Source organism: Neodiprion pinetum, chromosome 3 (genome assembly GCF_021155775.2).
Source record: "Neodiprion pinetum isolate iyNeoPine1 chromosome 3, iyNeoPine1.2, whole genome shotgun sequence".
Lineage (NCBI taxonomy): Eukaryota > Metazoa > Arthropoda > Insecta > Hymenoptera > Diprionidae > Neodiprion > Neodiprion pinetum.
In genome coordinates, this window is record NC_060234.1 from 36505418 (window position 1) to 36532038 (window position 26621).

At 41.8% G+C, this 26621-nt stretch overlaps 1 protein-coding gene across 7 annotated transcripts in view; it reads left to right on the forward strand.

The window, feature by feature from the left end:
* LOC124215144 (Regulator of eph expression) overlaps positions 1–26621 on the forward strand; it is a 125197-nt gene that overhangs the window by 61360 nt on the left and 37216 nt on the right. For 6 of the 7 annotated variants that reach the window (XM_069134126.1, XM_046618175.2, XM_046618176.2 and 3 more), the window contains one exon: positions 4037–4327. In XM_069134126.1, coding sequence (XP_068990227.1) covers positions 4037–4327 — 291 coding nt within the window. The remainder of the gene's footprint in view (positions 1–4036; positions 4328–26621) is intronic. The other variant, XM_046618179.2, reaches the window with a different exon arrangement.

Consider the following 26621-nt stretch of genomic DNA (forward strand, 5'->3'; position numbering starts at 1 on the left):
CGGGTTTCGTTCGATTTCATTCTACGGTGGTTTAATTAATTCTGAAAACAATTTTTTACATATTTTATACACGCTGAAACAATTTTTGATGTATGTGTATATTGTACGGTATTTTACAACATCGCATGGATATTGATTATGATCGACGAATGGCATCGTTGAAATAACTACTTGAAAAAATGACGATTCGTTTCAGTGACTTTGTGGAAGATATTCTTCTGAATAAAATGAACCTCTTGCTTAAATGAAATTGAACGATTTTAATAGATTTGTAAAAATTTTGAAACGATTTTATACAAAGCATCGATGTCTTAGCTTTCGTCTACGATTCCAGTAGTTCTTATTTTTGTATTTGCAAATTGAAATTAGTAGCTTGCGATGGTAGGTAGGCACGATCTACGACTATCTCGTAGTGAAATTGGTAAAAGTATTGATTTTTGGCGAACCAACCTCTTTGATACGAGATTTAAGTGAGCAACGTTGACGCAACGAAAGATCCGAGAAGAAAATCACTATTCTTCAATTTCGAAATAACTCCCTTCGACGAATTTAAGCTGCTATTGCTGCTAAGGATGAATCAGCATGTATTTCCTTTTATTATAATTAATACCGAACTTCAGATAATAATGAAGTTCCGAAGTAACGATATTTTTTTCGTCATATTATGGACAGGCATCGTTACAATAACGTTACGAATTTTAACCTCATTATTTTTCAACATTCTCAACCGTATAATTCAACATATTATCATGTGATTAATTTAGCACAAGCGTTTGTTCGATGGCTTCTTTGTAAAGTTGGATGATTTTCACATTTTTTACAATCAAAATGTAATATCACGGTGTCGTTGGCGGTTAGATGGATTTATAACGAAAAGAAAATTGGGATCGTTGCGTCGTCGCTTCGCGTTGTTCAGCTTCAATTACGTTTCGCACCAGATGGAAACAATGTTGTACATATACCTATATAATAATATGTTGTGGTCGAGCTTAAAGTCTGACAATATTAGTTGTTGTTTTTTTTCTCCTCCATCTTCTGGTTCTTTTTTCACGGCTTGGTGTTATCATCATTGTTAATTAGAAATTTTTTAATTTCAACTACCATAAATTCTCGATTACCCGCGACCCGTTTTTGTGGTAGTGTGTGTGTGTGTGTGAGAGAGAGAGAGATATCTATATGTATAATAAAGTACTACACGGAGTTTGAAAAAGTTGAAGACTCTTGTTTCGTATCGTTCGCGTTGCGTAAATATTGATTCAAACCTTTGGGATTATTTTCCTTCTTTTTTTACACAACGAAGAAAATAAATAATTAATAATGAAATATTAGTTGTTACTCTCTATATAATGTAGATAAAGATTTGTCGAGTCAGTTTTACACGTGCATAATATGGAAAATCGTGAAAGTTTACGAATTTAGAGGAAAAAGTGTGTAATAAAGTTGACGTCGCGCGTGTCTGGAATAAATATGTATATAGCTAAGTGCACGCGATTCGATGCTAGGTAATGACCGATTTCCATTTCTCTTCAAAAGAAAATGGGTTTTTCGAAAAAAGAAGCTTACCGCACTTGGCACTAAAAACTATGCAGCGATCCATACATACGTGTATTATATATATATACACACACACACACCGAAGTCGCGCTCGCGGATAATGGACGAACGCTTTTAACTTAATTTCCATTTTCCATCTTCCGCCGTGCTGCACTTCTTATCCGTGAGGTTGTATAGAAATGTCATGTAAAAAATTTCACGGAGCTGCAGAGCGACGTTCAGTTCCGACTGTTTTTCGATTCAAAATCAAACCCAGCTTTTCGCTGCAGCGCCATCGACGTCCCGGATTTCTAGGGTATATGTTACATAGAGACGGTGAAACGAGCTCGCGTACCTACGTTGAGACGACGTCTGCAAGACGTATCGTCGTTACAAAACGATTAGCGAACGGAAGCTTGGAAGGAGAGACCGCTTCAATTTCTCTTTCAGCTTTGAGCGTTTACCGCGCTGCTGCGAGGTGTTGGCAAATCAATTTCAAGGAACTTTGTAAATGAAACAACTTTCGGATGATTGTGCTGTTACTGTGTAAAGCAAATTTAAACGAACCTGTCTATCCTTTATTTTTTCTCTCTTCTCTTCTCTTCTTTCTTTGCTTGGTTCAATTTCATTTTGGAAATATACTAATATCAATGTCTTACATGCTTTTATCAAACTTTGAGGTCGGAAAGTACAAATCTGTACAAATTTTTGTTGTAACGCAGCACGTGTATGTAATAAACAAGAGAGGTAGAGAGAAACCGTATATTACATACATGTATATGTAAATATTACACGCAGCACTCGATTGAAACTTTCCTCGACTCTATACATTGTACATAAAATTTGGAACGCGAAAAAGCGTTACGGAAAGAGACGATCTGCACTCAGCTGCTGCTTGCTGCCTTCTTCTACAACTCTGACATTTATTGCAAAAATTCTTTCGGAGTTACTGCGTCGCGTATAACGGTCAAACGTGAATTGTGAAAAATTGAACCTGGAATGTCGGCTGTTCCGACTATTCGTTACAGCCGCGTATCCACGCTGATGCTGAATCTCTGTTGACAACTGGAGCTTTCATTGTCCGACGGTATGCGCTCCGGGATAATATCAGGTACAATTTTTCATAATACACGATCATCGTTGTACGCAGTTGACGTTCTACTCGGGGTAATTTCGTACAATTCTTTGGCAATAAATGTCCGTGGAATTCGCAGTTATAGGTGTTGCCACTCATTCCATTTCTCCGTTCGTTCCATATCTTATGCAGAAAGTTCGAAGGTACCTACATATCGTGTATGTGTGTATATATATATGTGTGTGTATATACGTATATATTATACCAGTTTTATTACTCCATCATCGCTAAAGTTACGTTGAATTTTTAGTTTCGTATACTTATGCATAAGTATATCGTATCGAGGGTTCGGTTCACTCGCGCTTCACACTTTTGTGAAGTTTGGACTTTACTCTCGACGATACGACGCGAGTCATTGATCGAAATTTATCGAACCATGTAATGGCGAACATTTTTCACGCGCTAATTCGTCGAAGGGTCAGCTGACATTCATTTTTGGTTTTTCAACAAAGTACAAGACCACGAGCATCAATATTTCGAGAAGCATATTCCGTTTGCGAAAAAGGTCACGATCCTTGTGGTTATAAGAATCATAAATGATTCGGATTACTAAAAGTTGTACACCCGGAGATTTTAATACAAGTCTCTTACTTCGAACCTTGCGAAACATGGTTCGATAAACTTCGGTCGACATTAGCTGGTTCCCCGGTAACGGACAGGGTGGCCAGACGCATGGAAAATCTGAAAAACTTGGAAATGTCAGAGTATTTAAAAGGGCTAATGGAAAACCTGGAATTGTCAGGGGATTTTTAATTTGCTTGTGAAAAAACTGATAAGTTCAATTTTATGTCTTGGGAATTAGAAATCATTTTTTTTTCCTTTTGTTTTGTTGCGACAACAGACCGACTTAAATTGACTTTGTTGTACATTACATTTTTCTTCAATTCGAATTTAATTTGAATCGAACACAGAATTAACAAGCCGAACGATTTAGGTTTTAGTGACTCACTGGAACTGTGAAAACGTCCGGAAAAACTAGGTCTTAGGTTCTGGATAACTTGGAAATGTCATGGAATTTTTTCCCCAAAAAATTTTTGGCCACCCTGGCAGTGAAGTAACAGTCTCTCGGCACATCCTTATACACCGGGTCACTTACCGCACGGGTACTTACGCCTGTTAAGCGACTTGCTCGGTCGAAACGGTAAGCGGCAAAGGCTTACGACTTACGTCACGTTCTCGTCTAGGCTTAGACTTTAGGTATAGGAATATAGGTAGAGGTACAGAGGTATAATAACCTACGGCGAGGAGATTCGCGCAAAGTTGTCGAAGCTCAGAGGCTGACGTTCGACGTGAACGGTACGCGTGCAATTTAAGGTCTGGTATGAAATCAGTTCTCTCTCTAAACGCGAATGGCGTTCTGTTTCGCAGGTGCAGAGTCTTCTGAAAAATTCAATGTCGCAGCCGGTTCAATTCTGCACGTCGCCTCCGGTCGACGCGTGCAAACCCGGTCGATCCCTTTCCCCACCGCAGAAATTGTTTCACGCATTGATGGAGGAGCCTCGGACATCTCGTCCCAGATCACGGCCGAGGCCTCATCCCCTCATCAATTACCTCAACGCCGATACGGACGCCCTCAGCGCCTGCAGTCCCAGGAAACGTCATCGGCCACCTCACGAAGATGTGCCACGGCCTTGTCTCGATTTCGAGAAAATGCGGCACGTAAGTTTTTCTTTTTTTCTTGTTTTTTTTTTTGAAATTTTTATTTCATCATTACTCGCCGAAGAACTCGTTCCGATCGGTCAATACCTCTTGAGCTTTGATATATATATATATGTACATACATACATTTTTGAGATCTCGTTTGCGCAAGTTTGCAAAAGTATTCATCGAATATTACAAATAGACGAAAGGGTTAAGACTTTGGTCTCCGCATTGGCGCAAACGATACTTTGCGTAACAATACTATGGTTTGTAAGTTGTTTTTTTTTTTTTTTTTTTGCCAAAGTACGAAAAATAGCACTTTCCGGTAGTAAGAGAGATGCGAAAACCGTATGCGCGTTGTATAAATTAATAGTAACGGCTGATCGAAATTTGGGGAAATAACTGAATATTGTAATGTAAACTTTGAAGAAAATTTTAATTTCATGGGATATCCGTGTAGTACGGGAACGGCAAAACGACATTTATTTCATCGTTCGGTTTAAAGTGTAATCCGAAAAACCTGCAGTCACGCTAGTTTAGTCTTTCAAATAGTGAAGACTTTTCGAATTTGGGAAAACTATAGAGTTTACAACTGTGCTTGGTTAGAATCCATTGATTGATTCGGACGGTACCGAATAATTTTAACGAATAGTTGTGTAAAAAATCGACGAGGATAGATTATAAATTATACACTTTTGCATTTTCTTTGTCCCCCCTTAAATGTTTTAAAAATTTTCTTACCGTTAGTTATCTGCGCACGAACGCGATTATAATTCCTGCGACTTGGCGGACTTTGAAGGAATTTCAGGAGCTCTCGGGTGAAGAAAAAGTGCGACTAGGTGTACGATTCGACTAATTTCGTCTACAAAACTCGACCAGACGCGATATCCTCTTTGGAATAATATTCTACGCGATCGTTGAGATTTCTCTATTTGCCGAATAAACCGGTGTCCTTTATAACCCGCGCAGCCTTGTTATTGGAATCCTTTTTCCCCACGTATCTATATTCGCCGAAAGTTTTATCCGCATAAACTATTGATGAGAATTGAAATCGAACCGTGTTACCGACACCATCGATAGAGCTGCGGAATCGGCTAGGGTCTACCTACAGGTATACGTTTATATGCTTCTGGTAACCGGAACCGGAAGCGAAACCGTATTTTCACTCCCCCCCCCCCCCCCCCCGTGTCCATCCTCTGATTAAAATATCTCGCAAGGCCCCCTCACCCCATAGGCAATCGGGATTTACATTGCATGGGAAAATATTTCCTATGTCGCGTATCTTTCCATCCACCTTCCGATGTCCCCTGTGACCGTGATACTCGGCAAGTGATGCACACCCGCATCCATCCCCCAAGGCTCACTTTCGAACCCGGTTCGGAAATCCTTGTGGCTTAAACCCCCGTGTACGGTGTGTTCGTGCATACAAGGCGTCCGATGTTCGTTCGTTCGTAAACGGACGTAGAATACGGTAGGAAGAAAAAAGACTCACTCCCCTGAGTAACGTGGAAGGTATTACAGGTCGATTTCTTCGATTGGATTTCTTTTGTAATACGTTCCGGTAGACTGAAAACTGAGTGGTACGTATCTTTTTTTTTTTTTGCCATTAAACTCTTCAAGGGGGTGAAAACGACCCCCAAAGGTGGACACCCAATGGGGTGATTTTGTTATTGGCTTGATTTGTTTGAACGAAAGCAAGGCTGAAGTGACTTATTAACGAATAGAAGTATCAGTAAATCGGAGAGATCGACCTGGGATACCTTTCTTCTTGTGAGACGTCAAAGAAATGCGGTAAAACAGAAGTTCGAAAGCTGTGGCTGAGGTTAATTCAGTCGAATTTAATTGAAAGCATATTTTTATTCGTGAATTTTTATCGACACAGCACGATTATTTATACAATTTAGAACAATTAGATTATTGTACAACTTTTTTCTAAAAGCTAAAATCTATCTTGTTAAGTTTATAGTTTGATGTATTCTTGGTGATAGCTGTAATTTTGTCCGTGATTGTATTAATTATGTACGCTAATGTTTTCGTACGGAGAACTATTTTCTTAGCTGCTTACGACGAGTAAATGAAAAAGTGCATTGAGAAACATTAACGTATTATCAAAAATTGATTTGAAAAAACTTTGCAATTTTAGTATCTTGAAACGACTTTTGAGGAGTCGAGCGTGTAAAGCAGAATTTTGTTTTGCTTCGTTATCACAGTTGACCGTATCTCGGAAAATCCTCAAGTTGCGATACGGCGTCTTGTCCTAAAAATAAAAGAAAAAAAGAAATCAAGGATTAAAAATTTTGCACGAATAAAATGAAAGGAAAAAATTGGTGATGTTAAATTTCAATCTTTCTTAATTTCCATGCATAGACGTTGAAACGAACGTCAGCTTCAACTTCTAATCCGTCGTTTTACAACTTCGCTCTTTCCTTATTCGCCAATATTTCCCTCGACTCTACGACCGACGGATAAACACAATATCCTTAAACGCGAATGCCGCACCTTTATGCGACGAGCCTTGCAGCAGGATATGTGACGCGGTTATGGTGACGTTCGTTGTATAGGGTTGGACAGCCAGCTACGGGTAAGCTCCGTAATCCCTCGGGACGACGGGAACTGTATGCGCTTTCTATAACGTCTATCTCGGTACGTTACATAGATAGGTGGATGGCCTGGCAGGCAGGCAGGCAGGGATTCGGATCGTATAGTTTTACCAGACGGTGGCTAGACTCGGTACCCCGGTATCCGGGGATGCTTGCTTGCCGTATAGGTTGGAATAGGCACGTCGAGAGCTATGCTCGGCCACGAGTGAACCACGGGTGCATCCAATGAATAAATTAACCTTAAGCTTAAGTCCCCCTCACCCCCGCATCCACCCCATCGCCCTTTCGTGGATCGCGACATTCCCGTCCTAGGTGTACGTACGTTCCGTTCGTATGCGGTATGCGCGATATATACATCAGATACTACGGCGATACTACGTTCAACCTACCTGTGCACATCGGCGTTATTTTAGCGTCGCAGTGTGCGAAGCACTTCAAAGACTCGGGGTTTTTCTCACCTTGTTCCTTCTTTTGTGTTTGTGCGTGTGTTGTGGGTGGGTGGTGTTGTTTCTTTTTTTCTTCTTTTCTTTTTCTTCCTTTTCCTTCTATCGTCTTTATTCAACGTTTATTTCTATTTTGTTCCTTGCCTGTGTACCTACCTGCTACACGTGTAGCTGTTACATGCAGACTATGCGAGTACGGTATTTCAATTTTCTTCCCGTTACTCGAAATTGCTGTAGGAAATTATCTTCGGTCTAATCTAATCTTGGAGATCTTATGGTGCATTGGCATGCGGAAATGGGGTGAGAGTTTTTCTATGGCTAATCTATTTGCAATTCGGTCAGGTTTTTTTTTTCTTTCGAAAGAAATTCATGCGAGAATATCTTTTCAGCAGGCTGATTTCTTGTACTTGTAATTGAGTGAAACTTTCAATAATCGTAATAGATCTGATACGAAGAGTAAAGACATACGACAGCGTTGTTTTATTATATTTCCTTTCCTCGTACACGGGGTTCGTAAGTTACAGGGGTAATTGGAAGTTTCCGAAGAGAGAACCCGACGTTGTCGGTTTACCCCGAAATGACAAATTTCGAGGTTTCTACTCTCTACCCTATACACGACAATGAATGTTCGCCCGCCCAGCTGCCTGCAGGTATACGAGAGGCAGGCAATATACATCATGTTTCGCTCACTCGAACCTGTGGACCATATCTCAGGAGAGCGGCAAACCGGTGTAATGAGACGTTTCCTTGAACAAGGAGCATAAAAAATCAAAAGACAGAGGGTGGGAGAAAGAAAAAAAAAAAAAAAAAAATAGTGAAAAAATCCCTTCAAGAAGTCCGCGTCACCTTGATAAACGACAAAAATCGACGTTTCGGTGCGATTTCAACAGTGCATATCTATCCAAAGTCAAGCTTATTGTTCGGAATTTGAAATTTGAATATCGAACGCCTTGGTGCGTGAGGTTGATCTAGTCGCTAGTCCACCGAGCACAACTTGCCGATGGAATTACGCGATTAGCCAAACCTGATTATATTCCACTTGACTGTGCGTGAAATTGGGTACCTACCCACCTACCTACCTACGCAGATACCAAGCCCGTACCTTGGCCAGCCGGCCTTCCTAGACCTCCGCGCCCTCTGCCGCCGCGCCGCCCTTAGTCAAAGGCAAAAACGATATTGCCGACAACTATAGGACCTGGGTATGTAAGGTTATAGACGTATCGGTATGCAAGCCTCGGCTCTTGTGCATCGGAGGATTGTTGTGTACGTAGACAGAGGTACAGGTCTCGCTAATCAGTACATTGCCCGGCGTCTATACGGTGCCGAGTGATTTATGGCCGACTGAGAAAGGAAACCAATTCCCTTAACCGGTAGGTACCACCTCTTTCCTTCCTTCTTTCGTCTTTCCTTTTTTTATCCTTCGGATATCCTAGACGTAGGTACCTAGTACCAGGCTAGATATCCTGTAAATTCCTTGTGTACTCGGTATTCCTTGACAACTCCATCTATTCATCATTCCGCGATGTCTTTGCGGTTGTTGTTGGCACGGACGATGTTCGTGCGTTTTTAGGATCCTACCGTTTTCGCTGTGCAACGAATGAATTTTCAAACGCCGCGTTGCGTTTCTTCTTATTCGGTTTTATGTACGCTTTTACCGTATCGTTGCAAACGAGAGACATTGTTTTGGGTGAAAAATAATAATGGATTTTCCCAGCTGTAACTTGACCAGAAAATCTCGCGTGTTTTTTTCAACTATTCTTTACCGACACGGTTAGTTGCGTCGTGTCTACTTGTAATTATAACGATGATTTCATTTTGGTACAACAGTAAAGCGACGTCAGGAACTCGTTGTACTCAAAAAAATTTAGTGAACCGAACAGACAGATTCGATATGAAAAATATGAAAGATTCCAGTATCGAAAATTGCGATCGTTTTAAATAGTTTAATTGATACAATGAAAAATCTTCAATATTTTGTCAAAGAATAACGGATCGAATGTGGAAATTCAATGCGAAATCAAACCCTAAGTGTCTTGTCCCAGTTTAGTCCAATTAACTGAAATTGGACGACCGTATACCTTGATTGTCTGTATTTTCCTCCTTCCTCTTCTTTCCTTCGTCGAGTGGTCTTTTTCTCCTATCCTTCTTTTTTCTTTTTTTTGTTCTTATTTCTTACTTCTTTCCGCGCGATGTGAAAGAAAACTTTGGAAGGTTGAATGAAAGACGGAAGAGAGAAACGCCTCCGGGGAAAAAAGGGTCGTTTAGTACAAGTCGGTCCTGGGGATGTTATATATTGAATAACGATCCGAGTTCGGGAGATCCGTCGTCATGACGACACGCTTCGAAGCGCTTCTGTATGCTAAATATGGGTCCTACGTACACGCGAAAAACCATATCGAGGAGTAAAATTAGATGGGCGTTTTACAGTATTTTTCCTCCTTTCTCTCTTCGATCATGGTTTCGACGAGATTATTTTCTTAGGGTGCATATAAACAGAATGACAACAGTTTCTTCTTACATCCCTCTTCGGTGTGGAGAATTATTACCGCCGAGTTCAATTCACTTTGTTAGTTCTGTAAATTTCACAGGACGATTGAAGAAACACGGCTAGGACGGTGAGATCAAAGCTCGAAATTGTTAAGATATTACCTGAAAAAGATAGAAGGATAGAAAATAATGTCGTGTTTCATTCTCGATGTACAAAGTTTCATTTCATCGTGTATTTATAAATGTGGTAAAAAAAAAAAAAAAAAAAAAAAAAAAAACAAACCAGTTTTACAGGGGAGTTTGAAAATGCTTGCAAGTTTCGAAGCCGGTCAACCTTAGTCCGGCGATTCATCGTTCGTTCAATCCAACCGGCGGAACGAAGGCGAACTTGAAATTCGAATTTCGAAAAGCAACCCTCGTCGTATCCATCCCATACCGCGTTAGCCGACGCTCGCCGACGACTAATTAGCTCCTTCTAATTAGCGTTTAATGAGACCCTCTAAAAGCTCAGCTTCTTTATCCGCCTCCCTCACGCGAGCTTCCTCATGCATCTCGCACACAAATGCACCGAATCATCTACATACGTAAGTCCCTGAAACTACGCCGCGTAAGCCAACGTATACAGAGCCGCCTACATCAGGCTCCGACACTTTGGCAAAAAGCTAAGCCACCGATACACGTACACGTACGGCTGGTAGTTGGGCAAGCTTTCGCCGATCCAACCAACCCCCGGTCCTCGAGTCCTTCGCCTCTCGCTGAGCGAACCCTCCGGTGTAACCAGCATCGGAATGGAAGTGGAAGTGGAAGTGGAAATGGAAGTATAGAACTCAATAATACTCTCCGACAACGCGCCAATTAGCCACTGCCGCGGGGATTTAAGCTTTCGAGCTTTCGAGCATTCGGGCTTTGAGGCCGTTTCAACTTACACTTTCTAACGGCTGCCGCCGTCCTGGCCGCCATGTTTTCCTCCCTCGTAGCGAATGCAGCCCGGTTTTAATATCCCCGTACATCCGGGAACACTCCGGGTGGTAATTCTGTGTGGATGGCTCAATCTCTGCATCGTTCGGAATTGTGTGTTACACAGGCGGCTCTGCAGTTCGAGTCACATGTTCGTCGAGGTTCGGTACCGCTCCGTGTGTGTATATCTACCAGAAGAGCCTGCACCCCAGGCGGACGAGGAACGACGTTAAAGTAATCCGCCCTGCTCGAGGGCACGGAGAAGGCAGTCGAGAGTCTTGCTTTCGAATAATGAATATCTGCTAAGTGCAAGCGCCTGTTATAAACTTGGCTCTGATCCGTAATTGCCAATTAGCAGATGTTTATTTTAAACTCTACAGTCGAAGTCAGTGTAAACATTGAGAACGTTTTCCTATCCGAAACTCTCAAGCCTCGTCTCGCCTTTCCTCGTCTCTCGACTATCTTCTCCCACTCAACAGCCTTAGGGGATCGTTTTTACCAACTGTGTTTGCTGCCATTCTCATCGTGCACCTTTTCTCAGACACGGCTCGTCGGATGATACCGAATCCCCCGCGTCCTTTATCGTCATTCGCAGAAACGCGTGCCGTCTAGGTATTTACAAGGTGCTACCGATCACCGAGTCACAATGTATCTTCGGTAATTAACGTTGCAAGCTCTGTCGGTGTAAATCGAGGTGCAAGTGAAATCGACTCGTTGGTAGTGAGGCCAAAGCTGCAGTCACTCGAGTACCAATGGATCTCGTTCTCGGACCGTATCGAATGACTATCGACCACTTCGAAGAATCGCGTCAGCTATAATTACTTTTCATTGCTGTACGTTTTATTGGCAAGACAACCAGCGTGATCCTTTGAAGGTAACCTCGTCATTTTTTCACGGTATTTGATTACCGCACGCTGTAGTACGGCCTGTTGATTAGGTCCCATAGGTAACTCTCATAGCGTATGAGATGAGGCAGAGAGAGAGAGAGAGTAATGAAGCGTAATCACAGCCAGCTTACCTCTGGTGTTTGCGAGTTTTCGTAGGCACCTTGCCGGCACTCTCCGATATAGTATGCAAATATCCAGTCCTCTTTGCTACTCGGTTACACGGTTTCTCCGCGTGCAAGAACCTATCCACGAAGATACGCGAGGGTATGATTAAGGGAAACAGCATTCGTTGCGAATTCGTTGCCGACGACGCGTCAATCGTACCTGTCCCAAATGCTTTTCCCTCATTTCCGCAGTCCAGGACACACACACACACACGCACTCAACGATCACACAGAGCTTGAACTAAATATGTAATTTGACGCGAGTTGAGGGCGGCGGACGTCTTACCTTACGACGCGTACACCCATTATTCTCCTCGGTTTTATGTCGGTGCCCGCGTTTTATTCGGTTCATATAAGAACGGAGATACGCCTGTAATTTCCAACTTCGTAATTCTACTCGAAGGATCCGACTGTGACTGTATTGCGTGTATTGTACGTATACCTGCCTCAAATTATACGAGGAATGTTTCATTAGTGATCGTTTTCGCTGATTGTGTGAGTGACAACTCCGCTTCCGAGTAAAATTATTATTAATTTATTCGAACGAGGTCAAGATGGTCTTGTTTATTATACCCTCTCTCGTCCTTTCTCGAGGACTCGTCGACGGATTACCGTTGCGGAATATATCCGTATGAGGGGTTTATTTTCGTACGTAATTTCATCGTTTACCCCTTACAACACAGTATACACGGTATCGTAAGATTATTTATAGCTTTCGCGTCTTCCGTCGTCTTGTCTCGTTTACTCAACGGACGTGGCGCGTGACTCTGTAATATAAATATCAGTCGGTCAGTGATTGTTCGACAAAGCAAGGCGATCGAATGGCAGGTGGGCCATGAGCCGGTCAATTGATGAGAGTAAGTAGTGGCGATACTAAGAGATCCGAGTTAAACTCTTTTTCTTATAACGATCGTAAATATCATCTTCGTCGTCGTCGTCGTCTCTCCGACGATTTCTTCGTGTTATTTTTTACGGCAGAGGGGTAGGAGGCAGCCATTATGTCATAGATCAGTGAACATCTCGGTGATCTATTATTATTACTTTACGAGGCGAACCGTCGTCGTATAGCTGCCGGGGTACTTGTGCTTGCGCCTTTGGTTTTCTCCGACGCGCCGCGTCGGGTTCCTAATAGAAATGAGTGGGCAATAGAAGTTTGCCGCTCGGAATAAGACGACGTTACAGCCGTCGAAGTGCAACCTTCATCAATAGCACCTATAATTATATACCTGTATACCTATGTATGCGCTCAATTCGCGCGCGATTATTTTTAGAGAGCCCAGTCGTGGAACGGAGTAGTTTATCAGGAAACGTAATTGCACGGTTCGGGCAACGCAGCGATTATATCTGCTTCTCTACTCTCCGTTTCGCTCTTCTTTTTTTTTTTTCCCTTTTTTTTCTTTTTTTTTTTTTATTCCTTCTTATTTCGTAACCTTTTCACGTGCCTGCCTCATTTCCTCCTCGTATCGCAGAGTTTCGCGATCATGCTCAGGCATTCAGAACCTCTTGCCAGTGCCATTCGGGAAATGAATCGTCATTCGCGGTTATAGTTGCGGCTGCTGCTTAATCTTCGTACCGTACGTGTGTCGGATATTTGTGTGTGTGTGTGCGTGCGCGTGTTAGACGGTGAACTACGTGTGTTACTATCGTATCTATTTGTGTACGGAGTTCGAGCCAACAATGACTACACATCCGTGGTTCTATGCACCGGTTGATACGTTTGCTAATTAAGCAGGGTAGATAAGGTACGTACAGCATGGATACAGCGCTCTGCCAATGTTGGCTGTAATTGTGTATATTTTATACCTACATGTACGCGGTGTGGACGACAGGGTGCGGAAAATAGCCTTCGAGGATTTAGCCGAGATTTGTGAGACCTCGTGACGTCGAGTGACGATCAGACGATCCGCACCCGAATCGCTCTTTCATCCCTTGCACAATTTCACGTATTTGTGTGTTTTTAGTTTTTCTTCCTTCCATTTTTGGTTCCGAAAATAAGGCTATCCGAGTTTCGCAAGTGAGCTTGGAAGTTTGGGGATCGTATTTTCAAGTCAAAGTACCTTTGTATAGAACGAAAAGAAAGAGAGGCAGGAAAAAAGTAAGCGAAAGTATGCGTAAGCGTATGGTTCAATGGTGTTTTTGACGAGTATAGTAGGTACGTTGAAAAGGAAAAAGCAATGGTATGCTGAAAAGAATCTTAGACCGCCTGTCTAGGTACGTAGATTTGAAAATACCTTTGACTGTTCGCTCGTGATTCATGATATGATACCCACCGAAGGTGTACGCAGCGTACGGGTTCGAGACAGAAGGTAAAAAAATAAAAAAAAAGTCCATCCTTCGAGCCACAACGATTTATCAGATGGCATATGATATTTTTCGTATATATTATAGATGTGAAATTTTCGAGATCAATAAGCATCTGATTCCCTGCAGATCTCTTTGATGCTTTTAGCTACCGAACGCCCCTCCGACGTTCGTCTCTCTTCTTTTCTTTTATTATCTTTTCATTCGCCCCGCAAAGTAACCTATGGAATAGCTCGGGGAAAATCACGTCGTTTCACGTATAGGTGCAGGGTATATTATTTAAATGGGATGGGGGAGATAAGTCGATCGCGTCATATCTCTTGACAAACTTTTTACCATCGTTCGGTTTCCGAGAGGTTTCTTTCTCACTCTGAGGGACAACTGCAGGAACGACAGATTTTCACCCCGATAGATTCGAACAAGACGAAGAACAAAGGGCACAGATTTTGTTTCATTTTCACTTTTTATATCTACGTATTATATACAATATACATATAATGTACATTTATGCAGGTAGTATCTTTTACCAGCATTCACCTGCTTACGTGTTACACGTGAAAAGGTACCAAAGCAGGGGTGGGTATTATATGTATAACTGCGGAATAGGTCACGTATAAATTCGAGCTTTGTACACTGCCGAGGCACGGCGGTCGTATTGTCTCAGGATTCAGAGGGAATTTATGGACGGGGAAGGCTTTAAACGAACAAGTACCCGCATCACGGTATAACCTGCCGCTCTGCGAGTAACTCGAACACTGTAATAACGCTGCACGTATGAAATACTCATCATCTTGCTGACTGGGTGGACGTTGCCTTAGGCGAGAGAAAAAATAAATCAACCCTTTTATCCGACGTGCGGGAATCCGTGGTACGGATCGAAATATCTCGTTTCGATTAATTATCGTTCTTGAAAATGATATTCAGATATGGAAACTCGTTTCTTACTCGAAAGTAGCAACTTTGTTTCTCCCCTTAACAAGCCGCTGCTTTCTTTTATCGACACCATTAGTAGTTACTCCCAGTGCGTACTTTGTCGTACGTACGTAAGTACTCGCTTATCGCGGTGCTAAAAGCGGCAGTCGATGCGACGATCCAAGTTCGATTTCGGACGCTTTGCTGCCGGTGCATCGAGCGAAGATTTTCTAATACGAATAGAGAACTAGTCCAGCGTTTGCGAGCTGGCAACTATTTCCAGTACTCCGTATGCGCGACGACGTGGCAGCAGACTGTTTTGCCCGATGGGCCGTCGTGGTGGGAAATTCTCGTGTCACTCATGCAGAGGCAGCAGCGCGGGAATATAAACCACCCAAACCTCCTCGTTGCAAGCTCGCCTAGTCAGTTAGGTATTCGAGATCCGCCATTAGCAGTAACCACACGTAGGGCACTCGGTGTGTAATTTGTGTACGGGGCATTCCACGTCAAATTTGCGACCAATGCACTTCACTCCATTCGATTTCTATAATCTTTTCAGTATGATATTGCAACCGACCCAAAAGGGTCTTGGAATTTTTTTCAGATTTTTTCACCCGTCGATGAAATTTTAAAAAAATGGAAACGCGTTTCCCAAAACGCCATTTTTAAAAACCTGAGAAAAAATCACGCTGATTTCATGATGTGAAATGTTATTTTTAACCTTGTGACTCTGCAATCTATTTAGATCAGGGAATATAAAACTAAAAAATTCCAATTCCTACGTGAAAAAGACCAAAAACTTGCAAAAAAAAAAAAAAAAAGTAAACTTTGGGTTCCTATTATCGTGTCATGCTTAAAAATCACAATTTAAATAATAAAATTAGTGTGAGATCTTTCAAATTTTTAAAAATGGCATTTTCGGAATTGGTTTTTAAATATTGTTAAAATTTTATTGGTTTGCTAAAAAAATCTGAAAAAAATTCCGATACCTTTTTGGATAGAAGGGTTTCAGCATCGTACTAGAAAACTATGAAAATCGTAGAGAGTGAGGTACATGGGTGGGAAATTTGACGCGGAATGGCCCGTACGTATAACACCGACTATCAGTAGCATAGGGAAATGTTGAAAAGGGAGGCGAAGGGTGATGAAGGAGCGAGACGGAGAAAGCGAAAGGGTGTAACAACGCTGGAGCAAAGCTGAGACAAACCGACCGTCTATTACTAAGCTATGCATAGACGCTAAACCGACGATGCAAGACTTTGCCGTTGCTGCTGCTGCTGCTTCTACTACTCTCTGAGCATAGCTCTCTCTCTCTCTCTCTCTCTCCCAGACTACTTCGATGTACCAGCTGCCGGTGGAACTTGTCAGTGATGTACGAAAGTTTACCGCAGCTCGACATAGCTTCCGTTACACGCTGGAATATGCCGGAATCTACGGTACAGGTATACGTGTCGTGTGTAAATATACATGCGTATGTATGTCGTGTGTAGAAGCGCGGAATCTACCCCGAGATTGTTAATTAATTGTATGCCTTATATTTGGGCTAGTAGTGATGGTAGCAGTTTTCTCGCTTCCTTAATCTTCCTCTTTACACTCCGGTCTATCGGCTAAAGGATTATTACTACCTTCGTTATTATTCAAGCTGGACTAATGGGGCGTGTTTTGTAAAGCTCGAATTGAAGTGGGGGAATCCGATTATCCAACTATGAGTTTAATTCTCTATCAACGACGCGTTTCTCTTTTACGGAATTCGCTGGTTAGTTGGTGACTCTCGTCGGACGAAGCTAGTAGTAAATAAAATCAGTTATTGCCGATGGGAGAGAAATTGACTGTTGAAACTTTTGAAATTTCTTTCTACATCTGACATGTCTGATTCGAATATGCCCTTTCGAGGAAATGACCGTTAATTTTGTCGCAATTTTGCAATTTATCAGAGATTTTAGTTGGTCGAAGGAAATTTGCATGTAAATTTTGCTTCGGAATCGTTGAAATATCCAGATTCTCGGGGCGTTATTTGGCAAGCCGGAAAGAATCCATTCGACGGGGATGGGATGGGTGGGGAGGGAGTGTAACACACGTTGTTTGACCAACCGGTAGCCGAAGCTAAAAGCTAGACGTTAGGTATACATACATAGATATATATATATATATATATATATATATATATATAACACGGAGAAAACTTTGGGGCTCGCAGTTCCTTTTTCACGTCCCGCGAGTTGCGAAAAGTTTTGCAAAAGAACTTGGGCTAAACTGCAGGTTGGAACTAAAATGAAAATCAGGAAGTAAACGACGTTTTGACGAGCTTTCGAAGGGCGATATTGTCCGTGCCCGATTCTCGTATTCTCTACCCGTTCGCTTTCGGTAATATTATTATATACATCGTCTATATAACTTTGGAGAATTGTGACAAGTCGTTCGCCCGTCGCTATCGCCGCCCTTAGCCAACCCATTTCGCTGAATGAGCTCGTAAATAAGCAGGGATGTCATCCAGATTAATTATCAACCGGTTTCTCGACGCTCGCGCGTATATCATGGCTATACGAAGTTGGGAAGTTGAATCAATTGGTTGGAATGTTGGAATATTCTCTACATAAATTCTCATGTTATCCATTACACACGGCTCTGCGGATCTCCACTTAGCATGACACAGGACTGGTTGTTGTTGTTCGGAAAGCTGAGGTCCGTCGTTTCAATTATCCAATACCGTCAAAGTCGCGTCAAGGTAAAGTTACATTTTCACATGAATTACGATTACGATTTAAAAAAAATTTTTTTTACCATCAATTTACAATTATTCAATAACAGTTTTTCGGCTTTATAATTTCTGAAAAATACAGATGAAGTGATTAGATTTGAAAAATGTATTAAAAATTTGTCAAGCCTCTCCAACGAATGATGAAATATCGAAAGTGGGTTATTTTAAAAAAAAGCTTTCATTTTTTCACCATACGATATAATTAGCCGAATACCATAAGCTCGTATGAAAAATTTCTTCTCCTCTACGCCGTGCACTGTAGGATTGAAACGGTTTTTCAGTTCCGTTCGGATATACAGCGCATCGACTATATATATATATATATATATAATAGATTCGAAGAGCCGCGAGAGTAGCAGCAGCAGAATTGCAAAACCTGCAACGAACGAAGGGATGGAAGGAGGGGCAGGAGGCTGATTCTGAAGCCATTTCATGAATCAGTAATGCGATCTGTGAAAATTGATTTTTTACGATCACGTTTGACTCGTATATTCGGCTCGTGTATCGCTGGCGAAGTGGGGATGGGGGGCTCGGCGTATCAATTGATCGACCGAACCCGAGAATTGGAAACCTGAGAATCTGCTCCGATTTGCGTATTTCTGTTTTTCCCGAAAAGGAAGATTAAAAAAAAAAAAAAGAAAGAAAAGAAAAAAGGATCAAATATTCACTGCTGATTATTGCCATTTTCGAAAGGGAGTCGAGTCGTCGTTTCTTTTCAAGCCTAACGTATGAAAATCAAAATAAGTTAAAAACAAAATCGAATCGAAATTGTCAAACTAGCGATTGTTGGCAATACTTCATTGATCACGGTAGCGAATATTTAGATCTGGGTAAGAAGAAAAGAAAAAATTGTAAGACGTGAGACGTTATTTTGAAAATGAAAGAAAAAAAAAAAAAATAGAAAATGTAAAATATTTCCAACAATCTTTCGTTTGGGATTTTTGACGGGAATGTTTTTTCACAAATTAAATGTACGAAACTCGTGTTTTCCGGCTTCAATCGAAATCGTGACGTCTGTTTGATTGGAAAAAAAAACACCAGAGGCAAATAATTTTGTCAATTTAAGGGTAGATCCTTTCTGTACGAGTACAAGGTGTAATAAGCCAGGTGCTATTCTCATTTTTGCCTCTTATCCTCCCTTCCTTTCTCTTCTCTTCTCTTCTCTCGCCTATACAAGGCGAACGGAGCTGAGGCGTACGTGTGGGTGTACATAACAATTTTAAAACCGTTCAAACTTCAAGAGATTGCGCTGACGTCAACCGTGACGCGGAAATCGGTTTAACGTTTCGGCAATATCACTCGGGGCAGGCAGACACACACGTACGCAAATACACACATGGAACCATACACAAGATGCGCGTGCGCGCATCCTTCTTGCGTTATACGTTCAGAGTACAGGTATACACACTTATACTTACTCGCCTATCGTCTGTATAACGGATCCTTCGCAGGAGAAGCCACCTATCCACCTCCCTCCCTCCCTCCCTCCCTTCGTTCCTCTTTCGCCATCGCCACCGCCGACGTATTCTACGGTGAAGTATAAAAATTAAATTTAACGCCAAAATTGAATTTTCCAGTTTTGCAAGCCAATTTCCTTCAAGTCCTCCCGCACTTCCCTTCTAAACCTCGTTCTCCTCCTCCTCCTCCTCCTCCTCTGCCACATCCCCCCCCCCCCCCCCTCTCTCTCTCTCTTTTACCTCCCCTAACATACCCAAGGCGAACCGAACCGCCAAGCTCAGTGCTCCTATCAGTCGATATTATACAGCTCTTGGGTTTGAACTTCTTGCTCTGGTAATGCGCGAGATTCTCGCGGTCGGGTATGTCGCCTGTATTCGTACGACTTTGAGGGAATCTCGAACGAGCTTTCGACTTACGGCTTTGCGTGAGTGTTTGTGTATGTGAAGATGCCGGAAAGTCATAACGCGATTATCGGTATACAGTAATAATACGATCATAGATTCATTGAAACAAGTTTTTATTAATATACATACGATGGGGAAAAATATTCGATGCAATTTTTTCTCAAACCCCAGCGGCGACACGACAATACGATAATACGATAATATTGTAATAATTGAATATGTCTCAGATGCAACCGGCTAACGTTCGCCTCTGCAGAGACCCATTGCTCGATAAATGTATACGTATATACACATATGTATAGCTAAGGTATATGTACTCACTTATTCTTGAGCACATAGATTAAATTCTCCGCAAGAAAGTAAAAGAAGAGAAAGAGAGAGAGAAATTTGCTCATTTCCGCTTTGTGTCGGGTATAAACGAAGCAGATGTCTGTAACGTGAAAGAGATATTCCTTTGAGTCTCTCTGATCGCGAGGACAGGGTAATTTAACCGTTGAAAATCAACCGATCGGTAACCAGATATTAATAATGTTATATTATATCTCCGGCTGTCATTAGCGTAGCTTTGCAACTTCAAAGAGATGCTATACAGACATCGTTCGCTGTTAACTATCCCTATATAGGTATACTAATTTTATCCTTTTCTTTTTTTTTATTTTCTAGCGTCAATTATCTTCGAGCTCGGCTATACCGCGGTATAACGCACGTATGTACGTATACCTATATATATATATATTATATATGTATATATATACGTGCATATACATGTAATTTTGTTTGTCGGTAAATTGCCGGAATTTTGGATTGCGCTCCTTAGGCGATCCACGGTGTCAGGTATTTCTACTAAATTACGTTTTCCCTCCCCTCGGCTTTTCTATTCCTCCCCCTTTCTGCAGGTCCCTTTCTCCAATTACTCTCTTATTCCTGCAACTTGGCTATCCTATAAAAGCGCGGGCGTGGCGCTGTAATTTACATTCTTACTCCGGGAGTCTGCACCACCACCACTACCACCACTGCTAGTAAAAGCAGCAGCAGCAGCTTGCGGGTTGAGCCTGACCCGGTTTAAGCGTCGACGTGGCCTTTCGTGCCCTTCTTTACCTGACTTGTACAACTAATATTCAAATGGCCGGTACTTCGCATGCCCTCTTGTCTCCTATTTACCATCTACGAGTTCAACGCCTTATAGTTTACACCATACCCACCCAACTTCTCTACTCGGACTGAATTGCGCCGAGGCACGCGCGGCGTTCTTTCTCTCTCCTTCTCTCTCCTTCTCTCTTTCTGATTTTACTCGGTTTTCGTCCCTCGACCGACGCGAGATACTGGAAACCTAGAAGAACGATAAGACACGCGCGCTTGGACAATACCTTCGTGTCTGCTGGTTCCTCTACCTGTATTATATAACACACGACACAAACACACACACACACACCCGTATACCCCGACTTATATATGCACATGTATTCGAGAAAAAATGGTAAATACAAAAGAATCCAAAAAGATACCTTATTTCATTTTTTTTTTTTTTATTTCTCATCGAATTCCGAAATTTAAGTCTCGAGTCATTAGCGACGAGTCACGTGAATTTATTATCGATGTAACATTTATATTTACATGCAAGTTATTGACGTTATGATTGTTAAGAACAAAAACCGAGATATCGTCACATTAAAAAAAATTTGGTCAATTTGTTGCTCTAAAAGTAATTCCCGAGCCTTGGCAATAATAAGAAAAGCTGCTCATCTCAAATAGAACAATATGCTTATTGATTAAATATTGCTAAAATATTCGACAACGAGTGTTAATTGTATGTCAAAGCTGTACTACAGCGAATACATAAAACGGATAATCTATTTTAAACATATGTCCCGCAAGATAAAATCATTCCAAGTTTTTCCTTATTTTATAATTATTTTAAACTTATTTTTCTATACTTATGCTATGAACAAAAATATGGAAGACTTAAAAATTTTTATGACTTAAATAACTCTACTTTTAAATCAGCCTTATTCAGTAAAACTTTGGATTTCTGCGATAATTAATGTTTTGCTCGGTAAAAAAATGGTTTTGATAAAACCCTAATTGAAATTTCGGAATTTGATGAGGGGAAAGAGAGACGCGAAGAAAATGTATTTTTGACTTCTTCTGTATCGATTACATTTCTTCTTAAATTCTATTTGGAATTCCCCCCCAACTTCGCCACAAATCTAATTTGACACACGGGTTTCTCTTGTCGCGATCCGATCAGAATCACCTTTCACTCTATCCGACTTTCATATTCAAACGAAAAGATTTGTCTCCGCGATTGCAGTCCGTTAAAAATATAACGAGTCACAGTCTTTTTTTTTCTTTCCAAGCTACGAGATGCAAAAAAACAAAGACGTAGCGCATTTTTTCCAACAAGTTTTTATTTGGAATTTTAACGCAGCTAAGCTGTGCAGGTAATCGTTAATGTTAAATTAAAGAAAAACGTGATGGTCTTCAGCTTTGGAAGGTGATGCTTTTTTGTTTTAAATTCTGCAATTTTTGCCAAGCTTTCAATCGTTGTTGCTGTACATTTTCATTCGGTTAAACTTGCTTTATCCAATATCAATCAGCATTGAAGGAACAATCTCATATCCTGCGTGACGAAAGCTACCCTTGCATTTACCCTCTCTCGAATCGTATTCTCTACCTTCGTATTTGCTCAGATTTTTATAGTCTCCGGTATACCTATACCCACGTGTCGTATATATGTATGGTCTGTATATACGCATACGGTGAACAAACAGACGGATCAATACACGTGTAACGTATGATAGGGTAAAACACGACCAGACACAAACAATTAAAAAATTCTTTATCAGCAGCGCAGCATTGCAACGGTAGTATTAGAAAAACATAACGAATCGAGTCGTCATTTAAATCTGAATATCGCGTATCTCGCGATGATAATAATGAAGGCTTTACACTGACTGTCAAAAATACGGGGGAGTTTTAGGAGTAGATTGAATACTAGAGGGTACATTTAGGAGGAGATTTCAGTTTTTTTAGAAACACCGTTTTTGTTTAAAAAAAAAAAAAAAATGATTCTCGCGTTTTGGAGATGGGTTTAAAAATTCGTAGGTCAAAGACGAGTGATTTAAAAAATTTGAAAATTTGTAGAGAAGGTTTTCAGCGGTCGTACTAACATTTGAAAAAATCTTAGGATGAAATGAGAAAATTTTCACGGTCAATCGCTTACCGAGTTCACGTGGAAGGCATCTGCATGCATGTATATCTGCATATTTACGACAAACGTTAGCAAGAATTAACGTAATTAACGCTGATGCAACTTCCTGTATCAGACGTCTTCTCGGTGCGCGTTTAACACGGCTTGCACAGAGACCGTACGCCCGTATCTGCGTGCGTGTACGTGTGCATATGTGTAAGCGCGAGGGTGGAGGTGGGTGACCACGTCTACCTGCGAGAGGTATACTCTCGTATCTCTCATCTCGCGCCAATAGCATCTCTGGCTAGCTACATATATAGCGAGGAGTTTGCTCGTCCGAGATTACACAACCCAGAAACACCTTGGCTTGTTTTTTCCCCTCTCGGGGTACGACGATAAAACGAACAGATTAGATCCTTACCTAATTCCTACCGTTATTATCCCTCTTTCTTCGTCCCTTCGTTACAAAGGGTCCTTCCACCTTCCACCCTACGCGAAATCAACCTTCGATCCGATCAAAGAAGTATCATCGATTATGAAACGCAACCGAATATCATTATATAAAATACGGATTTGTCCCAATCGAGTTCCACGCCCCGAACTCATTGTCGTATTCCTTATTGAAACGAGACGAAGTTTTTATGCAATTATATTTCTCTTCGTTCTACGGTCTTTATAAACGGAAATATCATGTCCTTATTTCTCATCGTAACCGATAACGATTGCCCGAACTTTACCGAGGTATTGAAAGTTGTTCGAAACATCTTAATAGCCTGATTAAATTAGCTCTGAAATTTTGCCGTATAAAACGTTTTCTTCTCTAATATCAAAGACTCCGTTCGCGAATAGTCACTGATCACCTAACGATACGATCGAACTAATTGTAAGAAAATCCCGTTTCGACCCAATAATTTAACCGTGCATCATCACACTGCGGTCTATCTATAACGTACCGCGTGCAATTCTCGTTATGTTTGCGTAACTCATGGCCATTGTTTTTACAACAACTTTTCCTCGTGCGGATGAGATACAGGTATGCGCCGCAGTAACGCACGCGTATCAAAGTTGAGTGCACGAACGCGACTTTGGATAGATCACCGCGTGCGCGCTGCTACTGCAAGCTGTGGTTTATACGCGTTACCATTTCGCGGTGTTGGAAATGCAGAAACGGTAACGTAACACGTGTACCGTGGTGTACCGGCAGTGGGGTAGAGTGCAGTATAGTGCAGTGTCTAGAGCACAAAGCGCAATCGCGACAATGAATCACCTGGAGCGGCAAGGAGGCCGTAAGAGTGCAGGAGTGCAAGAGGTCGGAGGTCAGACTCGGCTAGACGTACCGTGGATGGTGGTGCTGCTGCAACCTAAAGATCCATCCATATGCGAGTAGAACACGCACTGGTAAGCTCGTTTGTTCGAAGTGTGTGTAAGACCGTGTAAGCAGTCTATGTATCTATGCATACATACACATGATACATACACGCGACTCGCAGAGCCGCCAACTTCGGAGTTGTTCTCGAAACGTTTCGTTCGAACGCTCCTGATAGTCCCACTAAATTCACTATGCTCGTGCTGGTAAACTAATAAATCTTATCACCGGGCGCGATGTGTGTTACCTACGTGCACGTTGTGTTACGTAAAGTACCGTAAACTCTCTTCTCATGTTTTCGCCCGAGCGTGCGAAGAGGGTTCCTTGGTTAGATGCTCTCTTTGAGGATAGTCGGTATCTACGTAGGCTGAATTTCCAAATAAGTGGGGAAAGTGACTTAGGTACCGGAGATTTAAATCTTCTTAAAGTCAGGTTAGAGATGCTTGTAGTTGACAAACAACCGTAAGGTATGAAAATTCTAAGGATTTAAAAAAAATATGTGACTATCTTGTTCGTCGTCTTGAACAACGATCCTTTGGTCATTTCTACGCAATCACTGGCAACCACCGAAGAACATTCACTTAGTACTTAGTTTCAGAAAATACGAATCGACGTTTGCAAAGTATTAATGTTGATATGTACTAACTTGCGAATATGGATGATCAAAGTAGCGCGTGGCATTTTGAGATCATGTTCAGGCAATTGCCAGCACCAGCTGATGATGGCTCGTATTTTAGGGTGAAATCAAGGTGGGGGGTGATTTGAGTGGAATTGTTTTCATCAAAGTTTCAGCATACAAGCACAGATCTAAGGACACGTGTACGTACAGTTTTTCTTTATCTTGTGGATCCGTCTTTAGGAAACCGTTTCGACGAAAAACCCGCTGATAAAAAGGGCGTGTAAAAAGGTGGGGGGAAAAAAAAAAAAAAAAAAATGAAATGAAAGCAGTAAAAAAGAGCTCAATCTACCGACCAAATCTTTCGCTCCAAAGAGCTGCGGACGGCGTCGTTTTTGGTACGGAGCGTCAAAGAATCGTTTCGCGTTGCTTAAGCGCTCAGCCCACGTTTCTCTCTGTAGGCAACGGCTATGCTTCTCGGAGTTCTTCTTTGTCTCGAACCCTCTGCACGGTTTTTCGCTCGTGATTAAGACGAGGTTTTCGCTTAACGCCTTCCAAACGGCTTGGCTTTCGTCGTGGTGGTCGAGCGTGAGAGGAGAGAAAGATAGAGAAAGAAGGAGGAGAGAGAGAGAGAAAGTTTCACGATTAAACGAAGCTCTGGGCCCTTCGATATGCTTCGCGTTACCAACCGGGCTCTTTTGGACGAAAACCGAGCGGACCGTTTTAAGTAATGAAGTCAACGAACCAAGACGAGAATCGTGAATATCGTCGCTTGCACAGAGTAACCAAGACGGAAATTCTCATTTGGTAGGAATGTGATGAATCATATAAATCCCCATCATCGTTGCTCGACACTTCGGACTAGCGGAAAAAACTGCAGTCGATGCAAGAATCAACCGACTTAATTTGTTGCAAGTACAAGCTTAAAAGATAGCGTCGCTTTGCTGTACGTAATTAGAGGAGGTAAATGGTATTCAAGAAAACCTAGAATTCTCGTGATATATTTACCATCGCCGAGTCACCGAGCATATCCTGAATTTCGAATGTGCTTGTTCGTCCTTCTCAAAGACGGAAAATTTATTGAACACCGTCAAACAGGATCGCGATCAGGAACTTTTTTCCTCACGCACTGTGTACCAGTTTGAACACCGAAGATCACAGAGCGTATTTTTTCCTCGAACCCATAGCGTGGCCATATACAAGCTAACAACGCCTCTTCGCATAGTGGGTATACATATAGACACGAGTAGACAAAGCTAGAACGGCTTTAGGAGAACTCGAGGTCGCATTTTCCACTCTCCCCAGGGTGTCAGAAGCGAGAGGGAAAAGGAAAGAGAGATGCGGAGGACACAGAAAAGACTGAGTTTCTCGAGAAATTTTTGTCACACGAAAGCCAGCTCTTTCGCTGCTGTTCCGGCTCGGTATACTTATACATAGTTGATGAATAAAAAAAAAGAAAAAACAAGACCAAGACGCGTTGTCCCGGCTATTTGCCGAGGTATCCTCGAATAGTGATGAATTTCTCGTGTACCTTGAAAGCCTCGTACCAAATACCAATTGAAGATAAAATACTTGCTGGTCGGATAGACCGGTGTATACGTATAATAACTTGAGTATAAGAACGCAGAGTCCGTAACTGTACCGATGCTTCTAAGCGTTTCGACGGTGTTTAAAACTAGAGGGGCCTAAGGGGTCTGGAGAGAAGGCGTACCGAGAAGAAGGAATTCCAACTTGGGGCGAAAGCTTTCTTCCGGAAAGTCGACTAATCG